Source organism: Podarcis raffonei, chromosome 1 (genome assembly GCF_027172205.1).
Source record: "Podarcis raffonei isolate rPodRaf1 chromosome 1, rPodRaf1.pri, whole genome shotgun sequence".
NCBI classification, from domain to species: Eukaryota; Metazoa; Chordata; class Lepidosauria; order Squamata; family Lacertidae; genus Podarcis; species Podarcis raffonei.
In genome coordinates, this window is record NC_070602.1 from 24,216,113 (window position 1) to 24,235,008 (window position 18,896).

Below are 18,896 nucleotides of genomic sequence, written 5' to 3' on the forward strand. Positions count from 1 at the left end.
TGAGCCACTGGACAGCAAAGTATGGATATAGCACATGGGTAGGCAAACTAAGGCCTGGGGGCCAGATCTGGCCCAATCGCCTTCTAAATCCGGCCCGCAGACAGTCCAGGAATCAGTGTGTTTTTACATGAGTAGAATGTGTCCTTTTATTTAAAATGCATCTCTGGGTTATTTGTGGGGCATAGGAATTTGTTCATATATTTTTTTTCAAAGTATTGTCCGGCCCTCCACAAGGTCTGAGGGACAGTGGACCGGGCCCTTGCTGAAAAAATTTGCTGACCCCTATACAGCATGCCTAGGGCATAGGTGTGAATTGCATGAATGATACCCTACATTTAATCCAGGACTTGAAAGCGCATTTTGACTTTATATGTACATTATACAGTCAAACCTCGATTCCCAAACGTCTCCTTTATTATACATTTCAGCTCCCAAATGCCGAAAACCCAGAAGTAACTGCTCTGGTTTTCGAATGATTTTTGGAAGTCAAACGGCTTCCAGGGAGTTTTTTTTCTTTTTTTCTCCATTGATTTTGCCAACTGCCCTTTGATCTTCGATTGTTGAACATTTTGGAAGTTGAATGGTCTTCTGGAACGGATTACGTTCAACAGCAGAGGTTTGACTGTATGTGCATTGGACCCATTCACAAAAGTCCCGCATTCCCAGATGTAGGATAAGAGTACACAATGGGAGGCCATACTTTTGTGCCCCCACTCCAATAGGTGCAAGAAGATAACCAGATCTGCACTTTGATACATGGTGTTTCATTTAATAGCCATCTTGTGGATCTGGGCCCTGTCAAAAGGTGGAGTCCACAAAGTGAGTAAATAATATGAATAAAAGGGCTGATACTAGAAGTCACCATAACTCATCACCACTGTGATGGTCAGAAGTCTTATAGCCTTTATTATTAACAAAGGAAGGTGTTATATGCATTGTTTAATGCAGACATAGATAACTGTTTCTTAGCAGGCTGAGAACTGCTTCATACTGCTATTTCTCAACACAATTGTGTATTCTGATTCATGAGTTTGTGAACTAGGCTTTTTAAAGTAAAAATACAGTGTCAATAGAGCAGAGGTATTCTTAATACTGAATATAGGCTAGTGAAAGTAGTGTTTCAGAGTCTATCATACCAGACTATACCATAACTTTATTGTAAACATGATCCAAACCTCTTGAAAAAGTTATTGAAATATAACTGAATATAATCGTTGTGAACCATTTAATTCACATGCATACAATAAAATACAAAAATAAAACACTGCATTGTGTTGGATCAATCTTTGTGTTTTTAAAAGTAAAAAATAGACAATTCTTCCATTTTCCCCAACACATTGATTCATTACTGAGTGTGAACAATTCATAGAATGGTAGAGCTGGAAGGGACCTCAAAGCTCATCTGGTCCTTAACTTTATTCCCACGGAGAAAGCTTTCCCCACAAATCAAAAGTCAAAATATTTTGTATATTGTTCTAGGGGGAGCAAAGATAAGATATTTGTCGTCAAGATTAACCCCTACATGCCTGATAAACTTCTTACAGCTGGAATGAAACACATAAAATTCTGGCGAAGAGCAGGTAAGACAAGTCAAATTTATTATTTGGATCTCTCTTGTAGTAGTGGCCACCAACGTGGATGACTTTAAAACACGATTAGGCAAACTCATGGTAGTGAAGACTATCAGTATGCCTCAATATCAGTTGCTAGGGAGCACAAATGGAGAGAGTGCTCCTGTCTTGCAGGCTTCCCATGGGCATCTGTTTGGCCGTTGTGAAAACAAGTTGCTTTGGTCTGACCCAGCAGAGCTCTTATGTTCTTATCTTATCCTTAAGTGTGCATAAGACTACAGTCATAGAATCGTAGAGTTGGAAGAGACCATGAGGGTCATCTAGTCCAACTCTCTGCAATGAAAGAATCTTTTTGCACAACTTTGGCTTGAACCCACAACCCTGAGGCTGGATCTAAACACATCAAAGAAGTGTTTCAGTTAAACGCATTGTAAATTTACAGGTAGAGAAAAACGGGACTCCACAGTGACATCAGGTGGCACAATGTTATATTGCATATACAATGCATTGTTGTTTAGTCGTTTAGTCGTGTCTGACTCTTCGTGACCCCATGGACCAGAGCACGCCAGGCACTCCTGTCTTCCACTGCCTCCCACAGTTTGGTCAAACTCATGCTGGTAGCTTCGAGAACACTGTCCAACCATCTCGTCCTCTGTCGTCCCCTTCTCCTTGTGCCCTCAATCTTTCCCAACATCAGGGTCTTTTCCAGGGAGTCTTCTCTTCTCATGAGGTGGCCAAAGTATTGGAGCCTCAGCTTCATGATCTGTCCTTCCAGTGAGCACTCAGGGCTGATTTCCTTAAGAATGGATTGGTTTGATCTTCTTGCGGTCCATGGGACTCTCAAGAGTCTCCTCCAGCACCATAATTCAAAAGCATCAATTCTTCGGCAATCAGCCTTCTTTATGGTCCAGCTCTCACTTCCATACATCACTACTGGGAAAACCATAGCTTTAACTATACGGACCTTTGTTTGCATATAAATCGCATTTTCTTTACTAATCTAGCTGAGTCCTAAGAGTTTCGTGCTTTACCAACTGAGCTATTGTGCTAAGTCCATTTGCTGATGTACACATTTTCTCTCAATTTTGAAACAAAAGAAATTGCATGTTTAATAAATTAAAGTGACAAAAAAGAAATTAAACTTCATTAAAAATGTTCCTGTATCGTCTTTTAGAAAATTACACCCATACAGATACATAGTTAGGTTATTAGAGATACCGAATAATTATTTTTATTGTTATTATTTAATTTTAATTTAAGGTGGTGGACTGATTGGGAAAAAGGGCTATGTAGGTCCAATGGGGAAGAGTGATACAATGATGTGTGCAGTTTATGGCTGGACAGAAGAGATGTCATTTTCTGGAACTTCAACGGGGGATGTATGCATATGGAGAGATCTCTTCCTCATAAAAACTGTGAAAGCACACGATGGCCCTGTGTTCAGTATGCATGCACTAGAAAAAGTGAGTAGCTTATATTGAAAATGGATCAATAATAATTTATTGTATTTTTAAAAATGTATAGCCAATATCTAAAGAGCTACTTTAGGCACACCTTGGTGTTTTGTCAGGCCCAATAAGATTTCTTCTTTTTTTTTTAACAAGAGAACCACCTGCCATATAATGAAGTGCTTTTGAAAGCTTTCTAGTGCCCCCTAATGCTGCACAGTCTAATATGGATGGTGTTTTTTACAATGAAGAAATTAACTAGCTGGTTTTAAAGTAATACTTGTGCAAATAAATTGAAAGCACACATGTAGTCCCACTGTTCTCAGGACAATTAAGGTTAAATCTCTTTTTTTGGTGATTTGAATAGAATTTCTAACACATTTTAGAATGAAGCTGGAATCATCACTGAAATATCACCCCTGCTAATCTGAGTTAAATAACATACATCTTGGCCATATTCATATTTATTTACTGTTCTATATGACTTCAGAAGTATGGATAATGAGAATTGCTATAGATATGCTGTCCAAGATTGCAGTATTGGGATGATTGATGAGCAGGATTCATATTTAAACAACATACTAAAGTTTACTGTACCACAGAACTTTTCTGCTGTTCACTTTCTAATATTTCTAATGTTTTCAGGGATTTGTAACTGGAGGCAAGGATGGAGTTGTGGCTCTTTGGGATGACACCTTTGAACGGTGTCTCAAAACATATGCCATCAAAAGGGCTGCCTTGGCCCCTGGCTCCAAAGGTAACATTTATTTATTTAGTTCATTCATCATGTCTCTGAACTTTTGTTAAAGCTTAGATTGCTGTTCTATATATTGATTTCTGTATCATGTGGGTCAAGGCAAAATTGGAAACAGGATTCAGCTAAGACACCGTTTATTTGTTTTTTGTTGTTGTTGTATTCTACATCATGCTAAAGAGATGGTTCTATCAATCCAAGCATCTCTGCTTGACTGACAAAACAATCTTCCCTTTCCTTCCCCCATGTGCTGTTCTGGGGGCTCTCCTGGACCTCCAGAGAAGATCGGGGGGGGGCTTGGGGGGGGAGAGAATATGGCCCTTTGTAACTGTGAGAAGGAAGATGTTTAAAAGTGGATTGAAAAGAGAAAACCCATACATGACCACTCCCAAATAAGTTCTACTGAATTCCACTGGACTTATTTCCAGGTAAGTGTGCACTGGATTGCATAACAGAAGCCAAAGATAAGAGAGAGAGACTGGGAATTCTGAACTTTCTGTTCAAGCCAGGATTATGTTAAAAATTAAGCAAGCAAATAATAAGCTTTCCAATTAAAATATTGATTTCATCCAAAATTGAGCTCTTATATATATATACATATTTTCATTTAGGTCTCCTTTTAGAAGATAACCCTTCTATACGTGCCATATCATTAGGACATGGTCATATTTTAGTGGGCACAAAGAATGGTGAAATATTGGAAGTTGATAAAAGTGGGCCAATAACATTGCTTGTTCAGGTACAGTAAATATTAACCATATATTTCTCTTTTTTTAAAAACATTTTTAGTTTTGAAATGTTAAAGTACAGCTGCTATAATAATGTTTCATAATTGGTGGTGTGAAATGCCAATTTAGGATCAATGTGGTAAGGCTATGGCTGTGTACAAACAAACATTTCCGGCTTTCTCCTGCCTTCAGCATTTGACAAACTTACTGATTGGCAACTTGGATACTGGTCCAGTCATCTCTCTTGTTTCCCCCCATGTTCATCACCTTCAGAAGAAGAAAATCCATTTTAAAAGATTGGCAAAACTGTGCAGGGGATGGGGATGAGGTGGGTTTGTTTGCTTGTCTATTGGGGGCATTTATACCCTGCCGTTTAGCCTAAAAGGCTCTCAGAGCAGCTTACAAAAATCACTACTAAGACGGGCTCTTCCCTCAAATTCACAGTTGAAAAAGACATGGTGTACTGTATGAGGAAAAAGGAATGGGAGGGAGGAGGGAAAAGCAAGCTCAAGTAGAAGTTCTTAAAATATAGAACAGTTACATAGTAATGTCTATGTAGTGCCAGGAGTGGAGAACCTTTAGGTCTCCCAAACTAGTGCTGTATCTATGGGGTGGGGGGTAGCCAGGTTTTTTGCCCCAGGTGAAGCCTCCAGAGGGGTGCCATTGAGGCTCCCTGCCTGCCTGTGTGTGTGTGTGTGTGTGTGTGTACGCAAATGTGTGTTGGGTGTGTGTGTGTGCCAAACTGGGTCTTTGACCTGGGTGAACTAAAGCCTAGGTTTGCCCCTGCACCAAGCCCATGAGGCTGTTTTAGTCTAGCCATGCATAGGTGTGGGGCAGGTAAAGCTGGAACTTGCAGAAAGGGGCTTTGCAGGCTACTGGTATTGTAGTGCCTTCAAAGCACCTTGAGCAGCACTTCCCTTGGGGCACCAATTGGCTCGGGAAGCACTGTGAAAAAAAGTTCAGATTTTTTTATTTACAATCAATAAAATATAGTAATTTACAGTCCTCAAACTCACAATAATTTCTAGTGTGGTTTAATAAGTTGGCTGCATCCTCTGTTGTTGTTTTTAAATCTACTCTTAATTCTTGTTTGTATTATAGCAGATTAAATTGAATTGTTTTTGTTTCTTATAGGGTCACATGGAAGGAGAAGTTTGGGGTTTAGCTACCCATCCTCATTTACCTATTTGTGCCACTGTAAGTGATGATAAAACCTTAAGAATATGGGATCTGTCCCCCAGCCATTGCATGCTTGCTGTTAGAAAACTGAAGAAGGGTAAGATGATGGTGCTTTTCATCAAAATTTGCACACATTTTGCCGTTCACTCATATTAGAATCGAAGTGAAGTTGAGTTAAATAATATTAGTATTAGAACAATAAAATGTAAAAAAAAAGATTTAAACTTTTGAAAATGTAATATGGAAATAGGTTACCCAAACTTAGAAGCAAGTTGTGTGAAGAGTTTGCTGCTATTATTATTATATTATTATTATTATTATTATTATTATTATTATTATCATCATCATCATCATTACTCCCCATACTGACTTACCTTGTAGAGATGAAGGATCAATGAAAGTACATGTAACAGTTTGAACACTTGAAAGTGCAACATAATAATACATCACATTTTCCAGCAAAATAACGCCTGCAGGCCTCCAGTTAGAACTAAAATATGTCTCTTTGCATTTGGCAGGGGGAAGATCTTGTTGTTTTTCTCCTGACGGGAAGGCATTAGCAGTAGGTCTCAATGATGGAAGTTTCTTAATAGTAAATTCAGACACTCTGGAGGATCTTGTTTCTTTTCATCATAGGAAGGACGTTATTTCAGATATACGATTTTCTCCTGGTAAGTACAGGCAAACCCACCCCCACCCCCCATTTACATAGGGGTTACATTCTGGGTCATCATGCGCATCGGCAGAGCATATGTAAGCCCACCCTGCCCCACCCTGCCCTCTTCCAGTGTCAAACACAGCGGTTGTAATCATACATGCATCAAACACACAAATTGAGAATTGCCTGCAATCGGCTTCAGATAAGTCACTCAGAATTGTAGAATGCCATTATGACAAGATTTTTCCCACTCAATTTTTGTCAATTTAAGGCCCTTTCAGAATTATGATTACTATGCTGTAAGGGTTCTGACTGGGAAAGTGTTGCAGACTTAACACACGTACACTTATTTGAATGCTCATGTAGCTGTATGCTTGGAGGATTTTCTGGACACAATTGAAAATCTTGAATCACACCACTTTGGGGAGAAATTGTCTTGGTTGAGTCCCCCAGTGCTGGGTTCACATATCAAAAAGAAGCTCTATTATACTGAGTCAGACTATCTAGCTCAGTATAGTCTATACTAACTGACAGTGGCTGCCCAAGGTTGCAGACAGGGGCGTTCCCCAGCTGTAAGTGAAGATGCTAGGAATTGAGCCTCAGGCTTCTTGTATGCAAAATATGCATTCTGCCACTGACCTGTATCCTTTCCCCAACAAATGCACAGTTAAAGACATTTTTTTTATTTAAAAAGATTGTTAATAAAATGAACCAAAGAAAAGAATACAAAGCACTGCGGGATGCGAGGGAGAGAAGGTAATAAGGCCACTTAAAATTTGAGGAAATAAATATTGGACAATTTGAAAGCTCCTTACATTTACATTGTAATGCTGAGGGAGAGAAGAGATCTTTAAGAAAGCGGATGTTGGAAAACGTTGGCACTTTTGGAAAGAGCTCTTGGAATATATTGGAATTAAAGGAAGCCCACATTTTACGCGCATTAGATTTTAACCCTTGCTGGATCCCAGATCCCGGTAATTACAAGGGCATCATGAAGGCACCATGAAGGCTGAACCCCCCCAACCCCCCCAACCCCTGCATAACATTATATTCATTAAACACTTTTCAAAGTGTATGAATTTACCTTCTAAAATTGGCAATAGAATGCTTTTGGCCCCATGAACCCTATTTTCCCAATGTCTGTACCCATCATAAATTACTTCTAGGTTGGGTAGTAACTGAAGATTAATTAAGGTTGTATCGGCATCTGCAGTCCATGTCACATTTTGTTCTTCATAATATTCTTCCGGATGGATATTTATTGTGGGATGGGTGCTTCTCTTGCATGCAATAACATTGCTGGTATCAAAATGCCAGCCCTGTATTCCCTCTTCCCCATTAATCAAGATCTGCTCTTCCTGGGGAAAATTGAATACATTAAAAAAGTAAAATATTTCCCAATGATATATTTGCAATATCTGAACAACCCATTTGCAATAATAAGGCTTATCTAGAGATACCCATTGCCTCAGTATTTATCCTCACATGTTTTCCATATATAATTGCTTTTTTTTTAACTTACGGGCTGCTCCCCCCTCCCCTTGGCATAGGTTTGCAATAATTTGCAATCAAATGCTAACAAGATAGCATGAAACACAAACTATACCTCAAAACTACAAATTATGTGATTCACATTTATTTTTGTATATAATCAGGTTATTTGGGAAAGTATTCATCTCCTTATGCTTGCATTTTAGGCGCTGGAAAATACTTATCTGTAGCATCGTATGATACGTTTGTAGATATCTACAATGTAATGAGCAGTAAGCGGGTTGGAATCTGCAAGGGCTCATCCAGTTATGTGACACACATTGATTGGGATGTAAGAGGTAAGAAATACAATTGCTGCAAAATGACTATACAGTGGTACCCCGCTAGACGAATGCCCCGCTAAACGAAAAACGAGCAAGACGAAAGGGCTTCCCGATATTTTTTACGCTTCGCAAGACGAAGTTTTCTATGGGGCTTACTCGCAAAACGAATTTTTTTCCGTGGTCTCCCTTTTTTTTGGCCTTTTCTGAAAGGTGCTAAGCTCCTTATCTCTAAATTGCCACTTATCCGCTAAGCCGCTAAAAGCCGCTAAGCCGCTTATCAGCTGTTTTACCGCTTATCAGCTGATCCGCTGATAGCGGAGCTCCACAAGACGAAAATCCCTGCAAGACGAAGGCTCCCGCAGAACGGATTATTTTCGTCTTGCGGGGCACCACTGTATTTCTGTAGCTTGGAAAGTGTAAACTATGCATGAATTTTGTGCAGCATTTCCAAATGGTAGTGATGAATTTCTCACAAATTTTCATAGGAAGTGAATTAATAAATATTGTGTAAACAAACTACAAACAAAAAAGTCTTCAATGAGATTTTGTATCTGGTGAACATTTTTTAGGCAAGCTTTTACAAGTCAACACTGGTGCTAAGGAACAGTTGTTTTTTGAAGCTCCTCGGGGGAAAAAACAGATAATTCCCAGTACAGAGGTAAGAAGATTTACCATTCAGTTCAAATACAATTTTGTAAATAATATCTATATTTTCTTTTTGTTATTTACATAATTTTGAAGGCACTACAGGCAGCCCCACATTTATGTGGGGTTACATTCCGAGGCACCACACGCATTGGTGAAATCGTGTATAATTAAAACCTATTGAAAAAGTCTTTGACAACCCATTCCGTCACCACCCTACCCCCACCTTTTAGTAACGTTTCAGTGATGTATTTATGACGTTTCTGGGTCACTTCTAGGTTCGGTATGATGCGCATATACTGTACAGTACATGGTTGCACACATACTGAATGTGTGTAAAGGGGGGGTGGTCTCTGCCTGTATGTTATGTATTTGCTTGTGCATGTAAGATGACATCAGGTGGGACTTGAGATCCACCTAGTGGTAGAATGCAAAAGTTGCTGTTCTAAAACTCCAAAGCTTCTGGAATTCTAATCCCTTCAGTGAGCGACATCTAAATTCTGCCTTACCAATTGTGATAGTGTTTTGAGACCTTGGCAGACTATACGGTTCAGGCTTGTTGTTTTGGTCCTTGTCAATATGTAAAAGAAATTGTGGAATTTCCTTCTTATATATATTTCTTTAGTGAAGGACAAAGACTTAGCCACAAAAGTAAATGCTGCAGTTTCTCTTTTCAAGATATCCAAAATTTAAATTGAAAATTAAATACCAGTAAATTTTTACTAGATCCCAATACCCTGCTAGGCAGACCTATTTTACAAATGTCCTATCAGATGCCATTAAGGATAGAGTCTTCATTTGCAATACCAGCTTCCCCCCCTACAAAATCTGAAAATGCTTTTTATCACCAAATAATTTTATTTCCTTGCTTAATGAAATTGTTGTCAATATCCCCACCACCCCACCAAAAAATCCAGTATCTCTGCTTAATGCTGTGGTTTGTTGCATTGTTGTGGCACACTGGTCAGTATTCCTCAAATGAAATGTTTTCTTAGTGGTACAGCAAGTCTTGGAATCAGACTATTAGAAACTAAGAACAAGCAATGAATAATAATAATAATATTAATAATAATAATAATAATAATAATAATAATAATAATAATAATAATTTTTATTTATATCTCGCCCTCCCCAGCCGAAGCCGGGCTCAGGGCGGCTAACAACACTAAAGTAGTGCAACATTATAAAAACATTATAAAAATTAATTAAATAGATTTACAAGACCAGAATAGATTAGAATAGAATAGAATAGAATAGAATAGTGAGTATTACTGTGTTGCACTTTCAGGGAAATTAAGAAACTCACCTATATGAATTAAATTCAAATGCTAGAAGTATGATTTATACTAATCACCAGCAAGACACAGGAAGTCAAGGTACGTCAGGGAATCTTTAAGATTTCCTTATATAAAGAAAACCTTCCCAAATTATGTCCTACAAATAGAAGTAAAGAACATAACCACATTAAGGCTTCAGTCCTTTGCACACTTACCTGAGAGAAAGAAAAACCTCTGAACATAACTGGGCTTACTTCCTAGAAAACTTGCATAGGCTTGTGCTGTAAGTAGTGTAAATTCTTCTCCCCGTAGTTTATCCTCAGGACATTAAAGCAAACCATGCAAGCAACCGTTCTTGCTGCTGGATATGGAAACAATAAACTTTCTGCATAGCTAACAGTAGCAAATTCCTGTTTGCATTTATGGTATTCACATGCTGGCTCTGAGCCTTTAATTAGAGAAAGTATCTTGTCAAATGATAAAAATAAATTTATTTAAGGTATTGCTGTACAATGGGAAAGTATCATTCACACAGTGTTCTATCATAGTTCAAAACAGTATTAATGGTCATAGTCATATTAATTGTCAGACATGGGAAGGTAAGAAGATTAGAATGCAATTGGAATAAATTTTCTCAAATACTGGGTGATAACACATTCTCATAAAATATTATCCTCCTTCACACTGAAGGCATTTTGTCTGCAGTTGTCATAGGTAATACCTAATTATTTCAGTGGGAGATGCGAATAGCATATACCTCTAGGATTATGGTGTTTGCTCTGAGATCAGATGTATAACTATGGATAAGTATCCTTTCTCAAACAGGCTATCTTTATAGGCAGAAAAGATTTCCTGGACATCCTGGACAAGTGTTCTAGGCTCCTGCTGTGAAGGAATTTGGCCAATAATTGGAGAAGTTACAGATGTAACTGCTTCGTGCCTCACCAGTGATAGTACAGTTTTGGCAACAGGAGATGATTTTGGATTTGTAAAGCTTTTCCGATACCCTGCCAAAGTAAGTAAATATACAGTGTTTGCATAATGAGTCTTACGAGGGTTAAATAACAAAGTCCTACTATTTTCATACCTACAATCATTGAAAATACACTTGTATTCTTATCTCTCATTGGTATATGTGAATCAGCTTTAACACAGATCAAAACTACAGATCAAGCATTCATATTGTACCACATTTTCTCAGACACAATGCATTTCAATGGAGACAATTCACATGCTCACCTGTAAGTCAACATAGAGAATATTTTCTGTTAAATATTTTTTTATTGTTTTTCACAATTTAATTCCACATTAACATCAATAAAAAAGAACATTTTTACCCCCAATCCCTATGTATAGCAATATCTTTTCAAAACCTTTTCTTCAAGATTCCAGGAATCTCCAGACTTCTCTCCATCCCCCCTTCTGGTTATTTATATAAACAACATTCTCTTACATTTCCATGTCCATTTACCCAATTTTCTAATAATTACACATAATTAATCAAAACTTGGGGACGGGGGTGGCGCTGTGGTCTAAACCACAGAGCCTAGGGCTTGCCGATCAGAAGGTTGGCAGTTTGAATCTCCGCGATGGGGTGAGCTCCCATTGCTCGGTCCCTGCTCCTGCCAACCTAGCAGTTCAAAAGCACAAATATCTACCTTAAAAAAGAGACCAAAACAATATATCCATAAGAATTACCACTTAATTGTCCAGGAGAGACAGTACTAAATTCAGTATCCGGAAATGTATTTCGGAAATGTCTCAGGGTGGATTGAAGAGTTGCAGCACTTGAAGATCCTTATAAATAGGTATGTCAACCTCTCTTGACAGTTTTTTTTCCTCCTTAAAATTCTGATTTCAGTGCTCTGTAGATCCCTCCAGCTGAGATAAGTCTTTCTTATATTCCCCCAACAGAGTACTTTAATTATCTTAATCCAAATCTCCTCTGCTGAGTTCAGTTTTAATGATGGCTGCAGTTCAAAATCCAGTTTCCACTTTTATACTCCAGTATCAGTAACAAGCCAAGAAGAGTAGATTTCAATTGCCTTAACCTTTCCTCCCTGCAACTGGGGAAAAGCTTTGGAAGGGCAGCATAAGGGCTTTCAGATGTTGTCCGTGTCCTGGCACCACATTCCCTTTTCCAAACACAAATACCAAGTCATGGCCAGCTTTAAAATCCTGTAGCAATGACAAGCAATAAAGAATAAAGAATGGGTTTCAATTACTTTCAATTCTGCCATCAGCAGGCCCGCACGTAAATATCAAATGAGATAATAGTTTTCCACCTGCACTTTTTAAATTACTCAGAAGACGAAGAATAGACTTCCTTTTTAATCCGCCTGGCGCCGAATTAAGCTTAATTAATTTCAGTAGTTAATCTTTTTACGTTCCCGTCGGCTTGTATGTTGGTTACAAAAAATCTCTGCTGGTGGCTGGAGCGTTCTGCCAAGACTGCACTCAAACCTGCTTCTTTCCCCCACTCTCCTGAGCCTTTTGGCGCAGGGGTCTGGGAATTGCGGGAGAGCTCTTGGCAATCTGCTGGACCCCTCGACATCTTGAGAACCCTCTTAAGACTTTTGGGGGGTACGCCTTGGCATTTCCCCCTGACTCTCCACAGGGCTCAGATCTGTTGGAGCAATCAGATCTGTGCTCCATTCACCATCTTGCAGAGATCGGAAGTCCAGCATAGGGTATATTTTCAAGTGATGTGTATGCATATGTGTAGCAGGCCTTAGCTGTCACCATTTTGATTTTGTTTAACCCTTGGGTAGGGAACTTCTGGCCCACCGCCCAACTAGGTCTAACAGATCTTTCCATTTGGTCTGCCAGGCTGTTACAGTCACGTTGTGCCATTCCCACCTGTCCTACAGCTGGTGTCATATATGATGACAGGGCTTGAATGAAAAGGGCTTTGCAGGCACTGCCAGTCAGCAAATGGTACTTGGAAAGTACTATGCACAGTTTTTTTGCCCAGTTGGTTTGATTTCAAACTGCATGGGCAAAAATGGTTTACTTGACATCATTGCGACTCTAGATGATAGATAGAAACACCTGTCAAACTTGGTCCGTGGGGGTTTATAGAGCTAAGGTTCCAGCCCACTGGTTGATTCTACTACCCCAATCCTAGTGGCTATTTCAGGCTGAAGAGATTCATTTTAGAACTTGTATGTATTTATCAAATCAGAGGCTAGTGTGCTGGACTTGGACTAGAGACACCTGGGTTTAAAGCCCTTCTCTGCTGGTACCCATAGGACTCTTTTTGAGTCTTACGCACCTCACAGAGTTGTTGTGAAAATAAAATGGGAGATCTCTCATGTAAGAACTCCTTAGCTCCTGGAGAAAGACACAAATGTAAGAAGAATATGATTGACATCCCTTCATACTACACAATCCCCCATTCACATACCAACAACTCAAATCACACATCTAACACCACATTTCCACTGCACAGCTTTTCCCACTGATAATGCTCCAGGATTTTTGTTCTAACAGTTATTTTTTTTATTTTTTTGGGGGGGGGAGAATGAAAGTATGAGGTGCTCCAGTAAAATCTTTAGCCATCTTCCTCAGGCCATGCAAGCTCATAACCCGAGTAATGTTATTCCTCTAGCATCACATCTCAGCTGGCATTGCAATACATAGTTGTGGAGGCAAGGCTACAGAAAAAAAAGTGAATGACTATTTCTTCCCTTGGGTTCGCCTCCAGCAATCTTAAGGAGTCAGGGCTAGACAAAGGAGAGCAGTGTCAGACTGTGCCTTCAAATGTTTTCTAAATGTTGTGTAATTCTTTATCTCCCTGACATCTAATGTGAGGGTGTTCTACAGGGAGGGCGCCACTGCTGAGAAGGCCCTCTGCCTGGTTAATTTGTGCAGCAGACGTCCATGTATATGTTGGAATGTTCATAAACATTCCATAACACCTCTGCAGCTGAGACAGTGGTTAAGGGTCATTCATTGGAGTTCGGAGTAACTCTGGTACTGAAAAAAGGGTATTAATGTTTCAAATACTGCAGCCTGTAACTACACCGTGGTTGTTTCCTTTTGTTGTGTTTATTTGATTTGGAGATAATTTGGCAAACCATTCTGTTTCTGAGAAATTGTGTGTTCTATTTTTAATTAAACACTCCCTTTGTCTTTGTATGGCCATAATTGAAATACTTTATTGTCTCTTGTACAACTTGTATACAGTGAGATTACACGAGCACCCCCCCACTCAGCTCTCTTAGTCTTAATTCCCCTCGTTTACTGACGCATACCCACCAAACCCAAAAGTCAGTTGCCCTGTTGTTATCTTTTCATTCAGCAGCCTAACGGCCCATGGATAGAAGCTGTTCTTTACCCTGTTGGTGCAACTAATCATGCTTCTATATCTTCTGCCTGAGGGCAGGAGATTAATAAAGTACCGGCCAGGGTGTAAATCATCCCTGAGAATTTTCTTCACTCTCCTGAAGCAACGTTCTTCCACTGTTTCATCCAGCAGATTCATGGGACAGCCCATAATATCTTGTGCTGTATTCACCACCCTCTGTAGGCACTTCCTATCAGATGATGTCAAACCAGCATACCACACCGTGATGCAGTATGAAAGGACACTTTCTATTGTTGACCAGTAAAAGGAGATCATCAAATGTTGATTGAAATAATAGTAGCTATGTAGATATGTAGGATTCTGTGGGAAGGGAAGAAACCTAGGATTAAACACCTGATCTTAATAGACATAAAAGAGAGAGGAGGCTTTTCCCTACCCGACCTAAAACTTTACTACGAGGCAGCCTGTTTCACTTGGCTAAAAGATTGGTGCACGTTGCATGATCCGGACCTCCTGGACCTGGAAGGTTTTGACAACCGTTGGGGATGGCACGCCTACCTAATATATGGAAAAGCGAAAATTCATAAAAATTTTACCAACCATATAATAAGAAAGTCACTCTTTGCTGTATGGGGAAAATATAAAGACCTGATGGAGCCTAAAGTCCCGTGGTGGACTTCTCCAGTAGAAGCCATAGCAGTAAAACGGAAAAATACGCAGGAAAGCTGGCCAACATATAAAATACTTCTAAAAAATGAAGATAACCAAATAAAATTTAAAAAATTTGAGGAAATAAGAGAACACATTTCAGACTGGTTCCAATACCATCAGTTATTTGAAAAATTTAAAACTGACAAACAAAAGGGGTTCTCAGTAGAAATTTCCCGATTCGAATCTGATCTTGTAAATTCTAATAGAAAAACTCTTTCCAAAACTTACCGACTCCTCCTTGACTGGACAGTCAAGGAGGAGGAGGTAACAGTGGCAATGGTGAGGTGGTCCCAGGATTTTGGTTATTCAATAACCATGGCCCAGTGGGAAAATTTATGGAAGATCAATTGGAAATTCACAAACTGTTACACGATTATAGAGAACTTTCAAAAAATGGAACATCGATGGTATTTAACACCATGGAAACTATCAAAAATGTATAAAAATGTGTCAAGTAATTGTTGGAGATGCGGAGACTCAGGAACATTCTACCATATGTGGTGGACATGTAGGAAAATACAGGTGTTCTGGGAGAGTATACATGCAGAACTGCAAAAAATGCTAAAGATCTCTTTCAATAAAAAACCAGAGGCCTACCTCCTGGGAATAACAGATTTGGATATTCCACAAAAGAGGAAGGGTATCTTTTTATATGCGACAGCGGCAGCAAGAGTTTTGATCGCAGCAAAATGGAAGAGTAATGAAATCCCCTCTATACAAGATTGGATCCAAAAGCTGACAGAATATGCCGAATTAGATGGTTTATCAGAAAAAATAAAGAATAAATCAAAACCAGAATTTGTTTCTAAATGTGAGGTTTTCAAAGAATATCTGAAAAAAAATATAGTAGTTTAAATTCTGTTGCAGCATTCGAGGAACTTCAGTAACAGTTGCTAGGTAGATAGAAGGAATTAGATTTATTGAGAATAAGTTTAATTATGAAAAAAAATGTGTATTGGCAATAAGTAATATGAATTTGAAATATGGAATAGACGGGAAGTTGGGTCTTTAGTGTTAAGACCAACAGATGTTTTATTGTTTGCCAAGAAAACTATGTGTCTATGGTTATTTTTGTAATTTGTGTGTAATTTGGTATTTGTGTTTTTTGTGTGTGTTTTTTCTTGTTGTATAAATAAATATTAAAAAAAAATAGATATATAGGATAGCAGTAGTGGATAGTGAGGAAGGGCTGTGCTCTCAGCTGATCTCCCTTCAGCTGCACTGCTGTTGCATACCAGGATTGTTTCGCAACAGTGCCAACAGGAATGCTGGACTGTCTTTTTCCCATTCTGATATGCAGCGGCATTGCAGCCAAAGGGAGGTCAAGTAAATGACACAGATGCACGAAGCCCTCCACTACTGCCCAGCATATTGTTCAGTGTTACATTGACTCATATATAGATGTTTTGTAGCCTTGCCTAAAAATGCTAATGAATGAAATGTTCTACATTCTTTGTATATTTCATATTCAGGGAAAATATGGGAAGTTTAAGAGATATGTGGCTCATAGCACACATGTAACAAATGTTCGTTGGACTCATGATGACAGTTTATTAGTCAGTGTTGGAGGTGGAGACACCTCTTTAATGCTGTGGACCCATGAGATGGAAGGCCACCGAGAAACCAGGCAGTGTGACAGTGAAGAATCTGATCTAGATTCTGAGGAAGATGGGGGTAAGTAACCATTTTAAGATAACTTCAATCTTATAAGGCAGTTTTAATTCTTCCCATTATAAATGCAACTTCCATAATCTGAATGTCAGTTTGAAAGGTCCAGGGTTTTGTGTTTGTGTGTGTGTGTGTGCAAATTAAATATTTAGCAAAACCAGTTTACTGTTTTAAATGTCTTTAAAAATCCTAAGTAAATTATATTTATTGTAATTTTATGTTATGTTGGCTGGGATCCAAAGATCCATTAACAGAGCTGTGCACATGGAAGTGGGGGAGGCGATTTTCTGATTTCTTGTGCCCACTAGAAATCTACACTCCTACACCCCAGTAGTGTAGGAGATTGTGTAGGTGCTGCATGCAGTGAAGGAACTGGCAAAAATTAACACTTCCACCAACAGGAACTTTCATAGTATTGCAGCTGTGCCAGTGCCAGGTGGCATCCCGTTTTGCCACCTGAGACGAAATGGGAATGTACCATTCCCTGACCTCTCGCCATGCCCCCCTTCCAATGTTGCCAGATGCCCCCCCCCCTTGACAAACTCGGCAAGAACCAGACCACTCCTCAAGGTGTTGCTGCTTGTCTTCTGTACCCTGGGTGGGTGGAGGAGATGAGCGGCAATGCTGTGCACTGGAATGCATATCTCTGGTGATGGGGGACATTCTGCTGGCAGAGGAAGCAGTGGGGCAGGTGGGTACTTCACCCTGCCTCGTCAGTGGGCAGGCTCTGCAAAGTGCTTTCCCATGAACTGAAGGACTCCTTCAACTTACTGAAGGGCTGGTCTTGATCCTATCTAACTGTTGTTTGTTGTCTCTGGTGCACTTATATACAAATAGAATAAATAAATTAATAAATAATTCACCTACTTCTTAGTTCCAATAGTTCTTCTGGTTATAAATATTTTACTAGGATATGACAGTGATGTCACAAGAGAAAATGAAATTAATTACACCATCAAAGCCTTATCAACCAACATCAGACCTATGTTTGGAATCAAGCCTCATTTGCAGCTAAAAGAGCCTTCGGTTGATGAAAGGTAACTTGGGGAGGAAATGTGTGATTTTATGGCATACTGTAATAGATAGATTTTTAAGGGGCATGTGTGCATAAAAGGGGCTGAGATTTCTTTTCTATTTGGTTTTGAACCATTGTGCTTGGATATTGGATAACATTTCCATTTAACTTTTCATGGACTAAGAATGTTGGCCAAGAGTAAAAGATTTTCACATGTAGTAGTAAATAACACACATACACTGCTGCTGAACACCAGTAGTAGCAAACAAATAGTCAGTGATAGCTTTGATCCTCTGTTGTTGGAACAAGGGTGCATGGAATAATACTTCCTCACTGCCACCACCATCAGGTGATCAGTGCTATTAAAGCTGACAGCACTAACACTCATGCAGTGCTAGATGTACTCCCTCCTCCCCGCTATACTGTGATCTTGTGTAAATGCAGGCAACAGTTAACATGTGCAAATTCAATGTTCATTATTTAAATAATGCAAATTAAAAGCACAGAAGGAGGATAACTTAAAAACTCTTTTGTGCAGTGCTTTCCCTATGTGGAAAGAGCTTTTAAGCTCTCAGACTTGTTTACTGAGCTCTCGGAGGCTCTTGCGAAATCTTGGACAACCCTGCAAATTTTGCAAGAGCCTCTCCAAGCCTGGTAAGTTCCCTGCCTTGCTGGGCAAAGAACGCTAAGACCCATTTGGGTGCACTGGCTCTGGGAGGTAATATTGCTCATGCAGAGGCAGTTCAAAGAAGCTGGTTCAAATATATCCAGTTTTGTGCATATGTGCCATACCCGGAATGTAATCCTTGATACGAGTTACCTGTATAACAGAACTGCAGGCAGGCAGGCAGGCACAGACATTTGAAGATTTGAAAGGATGGAATTTTTGAAAGTAGGTAGGGTTAAACAATAATTTAAATAATTGTCAAATAATTTTAGAAGTGTACGGAAGAGGCATCTTCAGTCCTTGCATCTAAGTGGGCATGTTTAATTCTGCAACTTTAAATATCTGTGAGCAAATTTTCACTTTACATTTTGAACTGTGGTTGAACTGAAGCAAAAGATGCCAGATCCATCTTTTGGAAAACAGTCAGAAGTGACATCCAGGAAAAGAATACT

At 39.2% G+C, this 18,896-nt stretch overlaps 1 protein-coding gene and 1 long non-coding RNA gene across 14 annotated transcripts in view; one reads left to right on the top strand and one right to left on the bottom strand.

The window, feature by feature from the left end:
• The window catches only part of LOC128408255 (uncharacterized), a 213,737-nt gene that overhangs the window by 84,661 nt on the left and 110,180 nt on the right, over positions 1 to 18,896 (bottom strand). The window lies entirely within an intron of this gene.
• Positions 1 to 18,896, top strand: part of EML5 (EMAP like 5) — an 84,246-nt gene that overhangs the window by 43,015 nt on the left and 22,335 nt on the right. For 12 of the 13 annotated variants that reach the window (XR_008328985.1, XR_008328984.1, XM_053377419.1 and 9 more), the window contains 11 exons: positions 1,480 to 1,580; positions 2,832 to 3,034; positions 3,665 to 3,776; positions 4,385 to 4,512; positions 5,636 to 5,777; positions 6,199 to 6,351; positions 8,036 to 8,167; positions 8,722 to 8,810; positions 10,913 to 11,089; positions 16,567 to 16,768; positions 17,673 to 17,799. Coding sequence is in view for 11 of the 13 variants with exons in the window: in XM_053377419.1 (XP_053233394.1) it covers positions 1,480 to 1,580; positions 2,832 to 3,034; positions 3,665 to 3,776; positions 4,385 to 4,512; positions 5,636 to 5,777; positions 6,199 to 6,351; positions 8,036 to 8,167; positions 8,722 to 8,810; positions 10,913 to 11,089; positions 16,567 to 16,768; positions 17,673 to 17,799 (1,566 nt within the window). In the remaining 2 variants the exon portion in view is untranslated. Of the gene's footprint in view, positions 1 to 1,479; positions 1,581 to 2,831; positions 3,035 to 3,664; positions 3,777 to 4,384; positions 4,513 to 5,635; positions 5,778 to 6,198; positions 6,352 to 8,035; positions 8,168 to 8,721; positions 8,811 to 10,899; positions 11,090 to 16,566; positions 16,769 to 17,672; positions 17,800 to 18,896 lie in introns of those variants that run through there. The other variant, XM_053377451.1, reaches the window with a different exon arrangement.